Consider the following 15,509-nt stretch of genomic DNA (forward strand, 5'->3'; position numbering starts at 1 on the left):
AGCGCATTTATTTCATTTTTTTAAGACAAATTGAAAACAAATTAAAACCAAATAATTTTAATTAAAATTTAATACTATTATTTTAAGAAATTGTGAATCAACACTTTCTTGCTCATATAAGTACAAAATCTTATCGGATTGCTTCATATCAAATTCAAGTGATCTCGTTGAATCGTTTTATTGGGGCTTTACTGTATTTTACATGAGCATCACACCATTGTATATCTCAATAAATAAGAGCCACATAATGATCGAAGAATTTAATATAATGAAACTAATGCAAATTGTAGTGAAACATTTGTATAATTTAAAATTTATAAAATTAATCAATAATCAATCAAACATTAATAATTTAAATAACATTCACAAATCAATAGTCAAGGTAAAGTATCTACTAAGATGACGTTCAGTTGCCATGACTAATATAATGAGACTATCCATCTATGATTAAGTTGTAGATTATTTTAGTTGGAGGAAAGAGACTATGACTAATTATCATGAGAAGGATTAAGTTGTAGGATTCAATCTTATGAACCAAACATGATACATATTTAATCATTGGATTTAATCTTGGCAACCGAACACCGCGGATTTAATCATGCTGCAATATTCATTTATATTGGAGCCGATTCCCAATCATAAATACCCGATTTATGATAATTGACGAAATAATTATATTCAAACATACGAAAATTTTAACATTTCTGATTGCCTTGAGAAACCACTTTATAAAGAGAGGAACATCAGAATTATTGCATTGAGATTCTAGAATATTAACAAGCAACACCAAAAATGGTTGTGGTGAACTCAACAATACCATCAAATTCTAAAACAATACTTCTAACTGAGTGTTTAGTAGTAGTATATCATAGAACCACTCACACGTGCCCTCGTGGTCGGGCGATCTGCCTTCGTGTGAATCAAAATCAAGGATCTTGGGCGCCTGCCTGAAGGTTCAGAATTTGTGAAACGACAAGCCTGGATAGCTCGCCAATCGCGGCTTGGACCTGATAATCATCTGAATCTCTTTGCTGATACAATCCTGATGACTGTGAGCTAAATCTGCCGAATTCTACTGCAGCAACGTTTGTCTTGGTGGTTGTAGCAACGACTCTCTCCAAATCAGTCTGTGATAGCGGTCTGGGCTCCTAAAACAGAAATAACAACACAATAATGCATCAGGTTTCAGTATCTCGTCTACTTAAAGCCTAATGCATTCATGATATAACGGGGCAACATGTAGTTTGATAGTCGATGCAAAATTTCAAATAATTACCTTAGATGGTTTTCCGGATTTCTCATCATCAAGCAATTCCCTTATTGGAAAATATGCAGCTTTCTTACAGAGTTCAAGAAGATCTGAGCCAGTATAACCTTCACATAGTGCAGCTATGCGCTCGTAATCAATGTCATCTTCAACCGTCTCATCCTTCAATATCACCTTCAGTATTGCAACCCTATCCTTACGATCGGGCAGACCAATTTCAAATGACTGTGGAAGGCGTCTAAGAATTGCCTCATCAAGTTCTGATGGACGGTTGGTTGCAGCTAATACCATAACTCGAGCATTTTCTGCAAAGAGAAATAAAAGAAAAGAATTTACCAAAGCAAGAAAGATAAAATATCGTCCAAAGTGATCAACAGAGAACTCACGGTCCGTGGTGAAACCATCCCACAAAGCCATGAATTCGGTTTTCATATTGGTTAGTGCTTCATGGTCTGAAGATTTGCGCTGGCCCAGAAAACTGTCCACTTCGTCAATAAAAATGATTGCTGGCTGAAGCTTGTATGCCAAGGTGAACACAGCAGTCACTGGAGATCGATAAGTACAGAAGAAACATTAAAAGAGATAGGATAGACATATCCATAAGTTCAGACCTTGTTTGTATGAGGTAACGCCTCGAGGTTCAAGTTAAGCATACGGAGTAACTCTAATTATAAGGCGCGGTAAACTAGAGCACTCAAAAGACATAGGAATACATTACCACAACATCTTGTTTTTCATTCAATTCAGAAGTTAAATTAAGTTATCTAGATGCAACAGCAAGAACAACACTCGAGTCCATAAATACAGCTTACGCACCTAGTTTTTGTGCATCACCAAACCATTTGCTCATTAAATTGGCTATTCTGACATTAATGAAGACAGCTCCAGACTCTTTTGCAATTGCCTTTGCAAGCATCGTCTTCCCAGTGCCAGGTGGTCCGTAGAGTAGAACGCCTTTTTGTGGACCAAGAAGCTTCCCATGAGAAAATAACTCAGGTCTTCGCAATGGAAGAATAACTAATTCATACAATGCTTGTTTAATGGCATCCAATCCTCCAATGCTCTCGAATTTCACATCTATGTGCTCTGGGTTGACTACATCACAAGCTACAATATCCTACAAATATTTGAGTGTATGAGTAGTAAGGTCAGAAATGTATGGAGTACATTATACACTCCCTGAAACAAGAACAGAATGCAAGCTTCCAGCATTTTGTGAAATCTAACATTAGCAGATAGGGCGATTTCAATCTAAACACACGGAAAAGTATTCGTTATTTTGCATATGATCTAAAACCAATAAGTTAAACCTGACATATTCAATGAAAACATAATATAGAGCTTCACAATTTACTTCTGAATTCTAATTACCTCTAGATTATTTCAGAAACTTGCCCAGGCCAATTAAGGATAGCTTGAACTGACATTATCTACACACCAAACTCTAAGAATATTAAACTCAGTCAAAGGATCGTAAAACTACAGTTCATCATTACTATCCCTAGAAAATACCTATAATTCCACAACTTATTGAACTCACCAAACAAACAAACGCAATAGTATAATCCAGCTACACTGAATCAATATATTACAATTCTACCACATTCCAACCAAAATCGATACAAGTCCAACATCTAGAGTAAAACTGAAATGAAAATTATGAAATGTAATGAAAATGGAATCACGTAAGAATTGCAAGCTTGCATCATTCTGAAGCCGAACGATTAGCAGATGTTGCGATTTCAATTATTCAATCCACACACACAAGAAAGGAGTATTCATTATTTTGCATCTGATTTGAATCCAATAACTTAAACATGAGAAACTTAATGTAAACATAGTATAGAGCTTCATAATTTACTTCCAAATAAGGATAGCTTGAACTGACTTTATCTACACACAAAATCTTAGAAATATAATTCCACAACTTAGTACTATAATCCAGCTACACGGAATCTATATGCCCGCGGCCAAAATCTACATGACTGAAATGAAATGAAACCTCATAAGAATTGGTTTGAACACCCCAAACAAATAAACAAACTCAATAATACAATCCAGCTACATTGAATCGATGCAACTGTAATTCTACCACATTCTACTTAAAATAGTTGAAGTTAAAGCACTCGCACCACTCAAATCCAATCAAAAAACAAAAGCATTCCACTCAAATATCCGAAACTAAAAATCGATATAAACTGCTAAAATCTACAGTAACTGAAATGAAAGGAAACCTCGTAGGAATTGGTTTGGATAAGAGGTCGGCCTAAACGCTTGGCGATCTCCTTCTTGTGTTCAAGGGCTTTTTTGGAGGCTTCGCGGTTGGGGTCCAATTGCTTAAGGCCGACAAACAGCACCAGGCAACTGAGGGCGGCGCTGGCCGCGTACAGAATCAGCTCTTGCACGATTTTCGTCTCACCCGAATTGCTTTTCATTGTGGTTTTTTTGGCGATTCAATTCGGGTTTTTATGATTCTCCTTTCTTCTTGCTAGGGTTTTTAGGATAATTAATCTGTGTTTTTGGGGGCACGAAACGCAGTATGCAGAAAGTTCGAGGCGACGACGAGACGACGCCTGTGATTTTACGGATTTACCCTCACATTCTTCACCGGGTTTTGAATTTTGTATATTTGGGCTTAGGCCTACTTAATTATGGGCTATGTCTACACAAACAGTAGCAAATATTTTAGTCACAATAGTTTTAATTATACTCCCTCCATCACTCCGTCCCTGAAAAGTAGGCCTGTCAAATCGGGTACCCGCGGATACCCGATTCTAAATTTTCAGGTACCCGATCCCAAAATTCCAAAAATCCAATACCCGATATCCGATCTGAATTTTATTTCGGGTACCCGGATACCCGACTCGGGTATCCAGTCCCGAAAAATCAAGTATGCAGTCCCGATTATGATTTTGATTTTAATTTTTTTTTTGAAAAATATTAATCTATATACTGTCAAATTTCTATTTATTAAAAATATAGTACTACCAAAGTATTAATACTGTCAAATCTCCATGTTCTGCCAAATATTGAAAAACTAGTACTACTACTTTGCGGCCAAATATACTATCAAATATGAGTGCTCGGCTGCTTTTCCAACATTGGAATTCTATTTAGGCAAAACAATTCAGTAAATAAATAATGATACCTGAAGGTTGAAGCTAGTATGAGGTAGTGAACTATATATTCTAAAACTATCTCCATCCAACCCAACCCCAATTAACTTTTTAATAAAATATTCATTTATCCATCCTCCACATACACAACCCTCACTCAATTCAACCCCCATCAACTTTTTTACTTCCATCAGTGACTCCAACCCAACCCAACCCAATATTTTCTTTTTCATATATTTTATATTAATATTTTGATTTATAATTAATTGAAATATATTAAATAATGTCTACAAATTATAATAAAAAAGTATATGATTCAAATTTAAAACAGAAAATATTAGATATTCAAATAATTAAAGTACAATATAATAATAAATTACACACATTTAAAAATACAATATGATAATAGAAATAAACAAACCAAAATACAAATGAAGAGTGGAAAAAAAAACTAGCTTAAACAAGATAAACATTAGTACATATTTAATTGTTTGTGCCAAATTTATTCCAAATGTGCTCAATCAAATCTTCTCGAAGAGCAATATGATCTTCTCTATTGCGGAGTTGAGCTCGATTAGTCATATATGATGACAAGCTCCCGATCCGTTGGGTGGAATAGCAAAAGGCTTCAACATTTTCTTCACGTACTCTTGTATGCGTATCTTCAATAAACTCAGTGGCATCATAATAATTTTGATATGTATCACGTTCATCTTCTACTATCATATTATGCATGATGATACAAGCCATCATAATTTTTTCCATCAAAATCTTATCCCATACAAGACACGGCCGTCGCAAAAATGCGAAACGTGTTTGTAGGACTCCAAATGCTCACTCAACATCTTTTCTAATGGACTCTTGGTGTTGAGCAAACAACTTATGCTTTTGAGTTTGTGGAGAAGTGATTGATTTGACAAATGTAGCCCATGCAGGATATATGCCATCAGTAAGATAGTGTGCCCTATTATATTGATGACCATTCACTGCATAATTAACGTATGGTGTTCGACCTTCTAAGACATCTTCAAAAACAGGAGACCGATGGAGTACATTAATATCATTGCACGAACCTGGAGTCCCAAAGAATGCATGCCATATCCATAAGTCGGATGATGCCACAACTTCCAAAATGATCGTTGGTTTTCCACTTCTCCCTGTATATTGTCCAGCCCATGCGTTAGGACAATTTTTCCACTGCCAATGCATGCAGTCTATACTCCCTATCATGCCTGGGAAACCACGTTGATCTGCTACATATAGAAGTTTGGCCATATCTTGTTCATTGGGTCTTCTAAGATATGTGGCACCAAAATATGAAATAACACCATCAACAAAATGCATTAGAGAATCTCTTGTCGCCATTGAACTCATCCGCAAATATTCATCGACGGCATCGGATGATGTCCCATACGCCAACACCCGCATAGCTCCTGTACATTTCTGTAAAGAGGACAAACTTTGTCTCCCGGTAGCATCGCGTCTCTCCTGAAAATACTCATCGTTAGCAGTCACAGCTTCTACTATCCGAAGGAATACGGATTTGTGCATGCGAAATCGGTGTCGGAACACCTCTGGTCCGTACGTCGGGTTGGGACCAAAATAGTCATTGATCAAACGCTCAGCACCAATCTCGCGTTGCCTTTCACAATACCTTTTTCTTACTCTAGAAGCTTGGACCCCTGCAGTTAGATTGTGAATGTTAGATAACATATTCTCAACAATTGTATAAATTTGATGATTTTGTTGAGAAACTCGTTCTTCCCATTGATTGAGTGCAATGGTATTTGAATCATCAGAACTTGAATCTGATGAAAATGATGAGTTTTCACTGGAAGACATTTTTTGGAATTGGAGTAAGTAGTTGGTGTTATCTTCAAAAAGAATTCACAAGCTATTTATAAACTAAATACTATTTACAAGTGGCACAGAATTCATATTTTCACCTAGACATGTGATAGACAGTAATGCATGTGATATATCAATAACTTTAGTAGTATAATGCATCTGATATCTGACTCATATTTCCAACAAGACATGTGATAGACACACTTGCAGTAATGCATGTGACATATCAATCACTTTTGCCAGAACATGCATGTGATAAATAAATTACGCTTGTGACATAATAATCATTTTTTCCAGAAAATGCATGTGATAAAGAAATTACGCTTGTGACTTCTCAATCACTTTTGCCAGAAAATGCATGTGACATATTGTTTCTGAAATCCCACTTACTTTTGCATGTGATAGAGAAATAATGTTCCTTACATCTTAATAATTATTTTTACTAGTAAATGCATGTCATATCAAACTCATATCTGCAAATCCATGTGGTAAAATTTGAAGTTTGTGACATCCCACTTGCTTTTTTGCAGAAAATTCTTGTGACACTAATTTATTTTACATAAATTTATGTTACATAAAGTGCAAACAAAGATCACACCAAATGAAGTAAATTAAGATCACACAAAACTAACATTACATAATTAAAAGCACACCATACAAATATTACTACAACTAAGATCACACCAAACTACTATTACATAACTAGATCTCACACCTAACTCATCTCGAACTAAAAGCATTTATTTTCCAAACACAATCTCCGTTAGGTTGCGTTTCATGTCTTGATCTTCTGGGGACAAGTGCTCTTTCTCCAACAACTTAAGCAACATTCTTTGGTACATCTTCAGAGGGCTTATCCAGCTTTTCACATTCTAGCTGCAGTCGAGCCCTTACTATTTCGTTCTCATTATCTTTAGCTAGCCTAAGTGCATGAAGATCTGCAGCACATTGTGCATTAATAGAATCAGATTGTGTTACCTTGCCTTTTCCTTTCCTTTTTGCCTTGTCTCTGCCTATAGGTCGGGAACTAGTTGAATGTCCAGATGTGGGAGTTTTCGGATTTGAAGGGATAGTATACTCGCCGGATTCAGAAGTCTTTGTCCTCTTTGAGCTGCTGTCATCCTGTTCATTAGCAAAATTTTCATTGTCAGGAAATACCAGTGTTGCATCATGAACACTCCACTTCTCATGTTTACTCATAACTTCATTAAACACTATCAAATCTTGAAAGCCGTTGCCTCCGTCGCCTTTGTAGATGCTATGAGCTTCATTCTCAACATCCTGGTCGCTCATGCCACTCCTTTTTCGGGCGTTGGCAGCTCTGCAAGCAGCCACCCATTTGTTGGCGTTTCCGTTAAGTCGTTTCCATCGACCCTTCAAAGAGTCCATATTTCTTTTGTTAATTTCACCTGGATTTTCTTTTGGCAGACATGATACAATTTATGGACATTTAGCCATAATGTATCTCCCTTCTGATTTTTACCACGCACACTATCTTCGCTTGCGTAGACCCAAGAAGACATAAGTGCTATGTCTTCTTTCACACCCAACTTAGATTTTTTGAGCTCCTCTGATTTTTGTTCGCTTGTTGGACATCTCCGAACAAATTGCGGGTGATATTTTCAGACGTGGGAATTTCAGTAGATGTAGGAATTTGGCTTAAATTTGGAGAAAATTCAAGGTTTTGTGAATACTCCGGATTTGAAAAAAAATTGGGAGTTTGGATATTCTGATAATTGTTGATAATTTTGGGAATTTTAATGGTTTGAGAAACAAGGACGATAGTCTGAATAATTTGGATCCATGAAACCAAATTTATCAAAACAAGAATGAAAAGAAAGTTATTTGTTAGTGAAGAGTTTTGCATGCTTAGTGGGATATATATAGAAAAAATGAAGCACAATAAAAAAGTAGCAAATAATAAAGAAATAATAAAAAAAATAACAATTAATCATAAATAAAATGAACTAGTTCACGTGAATTTTTCAGAATAGGGGCTGACATGAATGTTTGGAAGAATAATTCACATGAGTTTTGAAATGATATATAAAGACAAAAATAATAGTAATTAAATAAATTAAAATTAATCACTTAAAGTAATAAAAATTTCATAAATTCACAATATTCAAAATATTCAAAAGTATTTAGATTTCATATTTATAGATTACAATTCTAAGACATGTACATTATTAAATAAAATAGTGATAATCAATAATTAATAGTAGTAAATAAGAAAAGTAAAAATAATAATACAGGAAACCAATGAAAATTCGACATGTGTCATTTGGCCTTCACTTTTGTATGGGCCGGCTGACAAGCCTTGAAAATGGGGGTTGGGTTGGATAATTTTATTTTTGCTTTATTTTTAATACTTCCTATTTTGTCTTATATGCTCCACCCCCATCTCATAGTCACCGATGGGGGTGGTCTAAGAGGAGAGGGGTGGAGGCGCAGCGAGAGAGCAGAGAGGGGTGGAGGCGCCGTGAATTTTAGGATGTACCCTAAACCAATTTATCTTATACGCTAAACTTATTAATTATAATGTAATTAAGAAATTAAGTTATATTTAAATATAATTTATTAATTTTAAAAAATAAATCGGGTATTTCGGGTATACCCGATCATCCAAAATTCTTACTACCCGATCCCGATCCGATATCCGAAAAATTGGGTTTTGGGTATCGAATTATCCGATCGGATATCGGGTATCCAATACCCGATATCTATTTTGACAGCCCTACTGAAAAGTATGAACATTAGTTTGGCACGGATTGAAATACATAATTGATAAAATAGGAGAGAGATAAAAATAAAAAAATAAATTAAAGTATTGTAAGTGGAGAATGAGTATCACTTCATTAGAGATAAATGAGTTTCCAAATTTAAAAAGTTCATACTTTCATGACGGACTAAAATAATAATTTACTTTTTTTGAACGGAGAGAGTGAAAAATAGGCCATAAATGTTGGAAAATATTAGCCATCTAAAATTCATGCATGTCCTGCAATTTTGAAAACTAATCAAAAAAATCATATAATTCCACGAAAAAAAAAGTTTACAATGTGTGATATGTTGATGATATTTTTAGCCAAACAACGTCGTTTATTTAGAATAGGGGACATCATTGATGGTGACATCTAAATACGGAGTATGGTTTATCAGCTTCTATGGATTAAATTTTACCTAAATTGTTCGTCATAGGATAAATTAGAACAGACTTAGGGCTCGTTCGGTTACGCCTATTTGGAAATGCAAGATTCATCTCTTGACTTAAATAAATATGGGCGGTCCCACACACCCCTGCGTCATTGTTGGGTGTTTGTTGTTTCATATTTGGAGAGACGAAATGCTAGATTGCGTATTGTCAGACGAAAATGTCTCCATCACTCTTACATAATTAGAGTTATCTCTATCCACATTCATTACTACATTACTACTCATTTTATCCTCCATGGCTACAAACGGCTGCGACATACTAGGCACGCCACCATTGCGATTCCTTACACTATGATTTGCACTAATCTCAGCCTCATATTTAACAGGAGGAGCAATATAACCACCACCATGGGTGGCAATTCCATCGTATCCCCTGCCCAGCCACGTCACGAAGCCCTACTTTTTTCCTCTTCGGCTGACATTAAATTGAAAATTGGGGCGACGAACGACGTCGTTAGGGAGGGTTGGGGTGTAGACCAGGAAGCATGTAAGGCAAAAGGCCTGCGGATGGAGGCAGAGGACGCAGGTGATGCAGAGACATTTGAAGTTGTTGCGAGAGCGGATCTGGTGGAGCAGGCGCTGCTCGTGAGTGCCACAGTTACCGCAGCCGGTCCTCGCCATTTGTTGAAGAGCAAACCATGGAGTGCAGACCCAGAGAGAGAAAGTAAAAGAAAATGCACAACTCCAAATAAACACAAAAGGCGGACTTGGGGAAAAACCAAAAAAGTCAAGGTAACTTTGGTAAACTCGCCACCATTTCTTCTTCGTTGTAGCGAACAAGAATTCCAATAACAAGTGGGCGGCGTGTATCATTTCATGCCAAAGTCAAACTGCGCTGTGCGGGCCAGGGGGTGTATTGAGGGTCGTGCCATTTCATTTATTGAACACCAAACCGGCTTTATTGCACTGGTATGACCCCAATTCGGGTCAATTATTGAACACCGAACGAGCCCTTAGGATTTATTAGTAACTAACCTACAACGAAAAACCTATTTGTATACGTGCAACATGTTGTTGATTTTAACTAAACATTGTTATACATAGAAGATATCTTTGAACTAATTGAAGAAGACATCCATATGATCGTTTTCGAGTGAAAAATCAAATACAATTTTCATCAAACAAAAATTATTTTCAAATTCAAAATTTATAATTTTTTCGATTGATTTTAAATATTGTGGAATTGATATTGAATGTTTGCCTAATTGTTTTCGGCAGTTTCCCAAAATTGAATGAGGTAGGACGAAAGGGAGATGTAATTGTCGCAGGGACTTAATTGTCATTTCACCCAAGCCCAGAGATTCGTTATAAAATGAAGTTGATCTAAGCAACGAAAATCATTAGATTCCGCTTCTTTGGTAATCTGTCTAATCGGATTGATTTCGTTTGATCTCTTTAATCGTTAATCGGTTTATATTTTCTTTTTATTGAAACTATTTTCCTTTCTTTGTGTTTAGTGGTGAGGAACAATCAACGATGGCATCAAATCCGAAATATCACACATTTGAGGAAGTCGCCAAGCACAATAAGATTAAAGATTGCTGGGTGATTATCAGCGGAAAGGTAATATCATGAATCTAGGAATATTGGAGTAGAAAATTAATGTTTGTGGCTGGAGTTGGGTTATAGTCAGGGGGGTCGAAACGGGTAGCGGGTAACGGGTATTTCAAATCCCAACCCGATACCCGGCGGGTATCAAGCACCCGATACCCACAAAAATCGGGGTCGTAGATCGGGTATTAACATTTTCAGAATGTCGGGTATCGGGTATACCGATACCCGATCAGAATATCTGAATACCCGAATAAATACCCGATTTAGATTTAGGGAGAGAAGGATTTATCCTATATTTATACAACACAAGTCATCTATCATTTACCTCTCTTTCAATGTGGGAAACTTGGTCAGCCACCACACCATCCATCGTTCAAAAATACCATATCAATTTGAGTTAAAGATGAAATGAATAATTTTGGACAACTTGTTCCAACCAAACGTAAACTTTTATGGTTAATTTTTAATATTGATTATAACGAAACAACTATCAAAAGATTTTCTACAAATAGTTAGACTTAGACTAGAAAAAGATGTAATTGAATGCGTAATCAACATTAAGACTGCAAAATAAAATCAAAGATAGTACATTTTCCAAAATATTTATGAAATATTTTTGAGACATTACATCAATATTCTACATGTAATGATATAGTTAGATGACTTGATATTTAACTTTTATTCATTATAATTGAAGGTTTTTCGTCTTATTTAGTTTAGTGCCTATTTCATATTTCTATTATCTTTTGTTTAAGATATTAATCAGTGTTATTTGACAAACTAGATTTTCTCTAGTTTAATCTGAGTGTCTTGAATTTTGGCATGCCAATCTCATAATATACAAATAAATACATGAGCCGTGTCAAAATATTAATAAGCTTATTCACAAAGTTTTAAAACTGTCCCACATCGCCAAAGTACATAGATGAGTCCCTAACCAAAGTATAAAAATATTGGCAGATTTCATTCATTGAATCAAATATCAATTACATCTGCGGGTTCGGGTACCCGCGATTGCGGGTGTGGGTTACCCGACGCGGGTATCAGGATACCCGCTATGCCTTGCGGGTCGGGTAGTACAAAATGTGATTTTTCGGGTTCGGGTACCCGAGAAATCGGGTGGGGGTACCCGCGGATACCCGTTTCGACACCTCTAGTTATAGTATTTTAATGGAAATTTATACTAAAATATGTTGGTAACCGCATCATGAATATCCGTTGCTAGTAGTACTCCCTCCGTCTCGGAAATATTGTCCAAGTTTGACTCGACAAAAGTTTTAAGAAATATAAAAAAAAAAGAGTTTAAAAAGTTAGCTGAATGAGGATCTCATACTTATATACTATTGGTTTTCATAATAAAATGTGAGTGTAAAGAGTTAGTGGAGAGTGAAGTCCATTTACCAAAAATAGAAGAAAAAAAAAAACAACAACAACAAAGTGGACAACTACACGTACGGACCAAAATGGATAAATTGTTTAACATTTCACGGACGGAGGGAGTAATTTTTTATAGGTTTATGATGTGACCCCATTCATGGAGGATCATCCCGGAGGTGATGATATTCTGCTATCGGTCTCAGGTAACCTAACCATGACTTTATTTGTTTTTCTTAATCTTAGACGGAGGTGATTATAAACAAAGACTGAATCAAGATTGTTTCTAGGAAAAGACGCAACTAGCGACATTGAAGATGTTGGGCACAACGATTCTGCTCGGGAGATGATGGACCAGTACTTGATCGGGGGGATAGACATGGCAACGGTTCCCCTGAAACCAAGCTACGTTCCTCCAGATAAGACTCCGGAGTTTGTGATCAAGATCCTGCAATTTCTCGTGATATTGGGACTGGCATTTGCTGTCCGACTCTACACCAGAGAGAAATGAGGGGTTAGAATTGCGGATTTGCTTTGCAGCTCTTGGTTTTTATTCATAACTTGTGTGCGTTGCACGACATACTCAAAAAATAAATTATATAGAATTCACACTAGTATAATGCAAAAAAAAAAAAGCTTCCCATATTTTCTTATTTTTAATAATGTTGAAAATTAAGTACTTATAATATTTATGTTTGAATTGATTGCATGGTCAGTCCATCAATATATTTAGTTACTAATCAATTAATATCCAATAATTTCATTAATTGAGTTGATTAACAATAGACCATTAATCAACTTCATTTATAAAAACAATTTATCAGAATGCACCAAGAAATGAAAAATATAGAAAATGGATCCAGAATCACCTATGCTCACGCGGCTCAAGCCCACCCCCCATCGACCTCCATCTATCTCCAATAGTCCATATCTTCTCCGCTCATCGTCTCAAGCACTTTAGTCGTCTTGCGTCAGCATCATTTTCTCCATCATGCCAGTTTGTCCTCATCTATATGAGAACTTCAATTAAAAGTCAACTACGGACTCTATATTGCAATTTCAATAAATATTTGCATTTGTGAATGCAAACAAAAGTATGTGTTTATATTTGTGAAATTCGTAATTCGCAAGAGTTCATGACTATAAATTTTTCACAAAAATACTCACCAACTTCAAAATCAAATCGTCTAAATGAATGCTTCTATGATTTCAAAATTTGACTGATTACGTTATGTTAGGTCGTAGATCACTGAGGAAGTTGAATTCCATTTCCATGGTGTCAACTTTCTTCCTATGCAAACGAATACTTTTTGTTGGGCTGCGAACTTTGTATCTAATTTTTATCGCCCATAGGATAAATTAGAACAAGTTCATGTATCATTGATTTTTTTGCTGATTTTTAATAAAGCGAGTACTTTTTGTTGGGCCGCGAACTTTGTCGAGGTATCAATTTTGGTTTGTAACCTTCGAAAATATCTTATGAGGTCTATTAACTTCAATGCAATACTATCATTAAACTATTTTTTCACTATTTCAAACTTTTATTGGATGAAAATATCCTCAAGCCCATGAAGGACATTAATTTCAGTCTATTTGTTCTCTCTTCTCTATCAATTAGTATTTAATTTATATCTTTTTTTTCCGACCATTTATTAAAGAAGAGAATGAAAAATGGGAAAGACAAGAGAAAAAGAGAAGGAAGAAAGGTGAAAAAAAATAAGAGAGATAAATTAAATATCTTAATAAAGAATAATAATAAATAGACTAAAATGCTTTTCATTGGCTTGAGGTTATTTTAGTTCAAATAAAGTTTGAAACAATTAAAAAGTAGCTTAAATGAAATCTCATAAGATATTTTTAAATGTTATGGACCAAAATTGAGATCTTGCCAAAGTTCGCGGCCAATAAATAATGTTTCCTTTTATTAATATTGCAGGGTGAACTTAGATATGATTAAAATTCTATTTTCTTTACAATTTCCTTAAAAACATAATAGAATGGCAATGCATGTTTTATAATTTATCCAACATTACTGATAAATTTTTTTAAATCGTCGCAACTAAGATGACATATTCTTATATTTAAAATTAAATTTATAATTTTACTCTTTTCATAATATATTTAATTATATACTCTCCACGAAAAATAGAATACATTTGTCATTTTTTGTTATCCAAAAAAAATTAATTTTAAAAAATGAAACAAGTAGATAAATTGTGATTTACTTTGGAATAACAGAGAGGATTCTTTTTGGAATACCAAATACGACTGGGTTGGTAATTGCTTTACGTGTTTGAATAAAAATTGCGACGAAATTTAAGTAAAATAACAATAAATTAAATAAGGCATAGATGTAAATGACATTTGCCATAATAAGATTAAGAATTGCATATGCAATTGAAATACTGGCAGCCCTTTTTTGAGATAAAATAGACAGCAAAAGCATGATTATCTTGTTACTGCTTTGGGATAACATTCGAAGTCAACAACGATTTTGTATTTATTTTAGTTTTTTTAAATGATGTTTATCCACCATATTATTACTTTATCTTTAAATTGAAAAAATAATGAATTTTGCCAAAGAAGATATATTATGATTTTAAGTACTATAGTAGTTAAATTATTGTTCTGGTATCAACATACTATTTCCCTATTTTCCATAAAATTCTGTAAAATCACTCCTGAACTATTATTATCGTGAGTATTTTTATCAAATAAATAGGAGTATGTAATTACTGTTTTCGGATGGAGACAAATAATTAAAAATATTTCTCTTTTTTCTTATATTTTATTAATTTTATTTTAAAATTTTATCACCCACCATTAAATCTGTAGAAAGATTGACTAATATTTTCTTTATTAAATTATGAATGTATTTATACTAAAGTAAAGTGCAAAATTGGAAGTTAAATTATCGGAAAAAACACAAAGTTTTAACAACTTATAGTATGGCCCCAAACTTTGATAAACAAGAGTTAGGATTTATTAGTAACTAGTAGTAATATATCGCGAAAAACTCATTTGTATATGTGTAACATATTGTTATTTTAAACTAAACAATTGTTATACATAGATGATATTCTTGTGAACTAATCGACGATGACATCTATATGATCGTTTTCGAATGAAAATCA

General features: G+C 34.6%; 3 protein-coding genes across 3 annotated transcripts; 1 reads left to right on the forward strand and 2 right to left on the reverse strand.

Moving 5' to 3' along the window:
• Positions 1-685: 685 nt before the first annotated feature.
• LOC125215359 (uncharacterized) lies at positions 686-3,834 on the reverse strand. The gene is made up of 5 exons (XM_048116754.2): positions 3,502-3,834; positions 2,084-2,384; positions 1,654-1,812; positions 1,277-1,572; positions 686-1,148 (listed from the first exon to the last, which is right to left on the reverse strand). Exons 1-5 carry the CDS (start codon positions 3,700-3,702, stop codon positions 927-929), a joined length of 1,179 nt encoding a protein of 392 aa, XP_047972711.1. The 5' UTR covers positions 3,703-3,834; the 3' UTR covers positions 686-926.
• Positions 3,835-7,050: 3,216 nt separating this feature from the next.
• On the reverse strand, positions 7,051-7,620 carry LOC125209842 (uncharacterized). The gene has a single exon (XM_048109421.2). It carries the CDS (start codon positions 7,618-7,620, stop codon positions 7,051-7,053), a length of 570 nt encoding a protein of 189 aa, XP_047965378.2.
• Positions 7,621-10,904: 3,284 nt separating this feature from the next.
• LOC125212462 (cytochrome b5-like) lies at positions 10,905-13,077 on the forward strand. The gene is made up of 3 exons (XM_048112645.2): positions 10,905-11,010; positions 12,515-12,581; positions 12,666-13,077. The coding sequence occupies exons 1-3, from the start codon at positions 10,924-10,926 to the stop codon at positions 12,884-12,886; spliced, it is 375 nt and encodes a 124-aa protein (XP_047968602.1). The 5' UTR covers positions 10,905-10,923; the 3' UTR covers positions 12,887-13,077.
• Positions 13,078-15,509: the final 2,432 nt, after the last annotated feature.

This window comes from Salvia hispanica, chromosome 3 (assembly GCF_029641045.1).
Source record: "Salvia hispanica isolate PSC_SH4W2 chromosome 3, Shi_PSC_v1, whole genome shotgun sequence".
Classification (NCBI taxonomy): Eukaryota; Viridiplantae; Streptophyta; class Magnoliopsida; order Lamiales; family Lamiaceae; genus Salvia; species Salvia hispanica.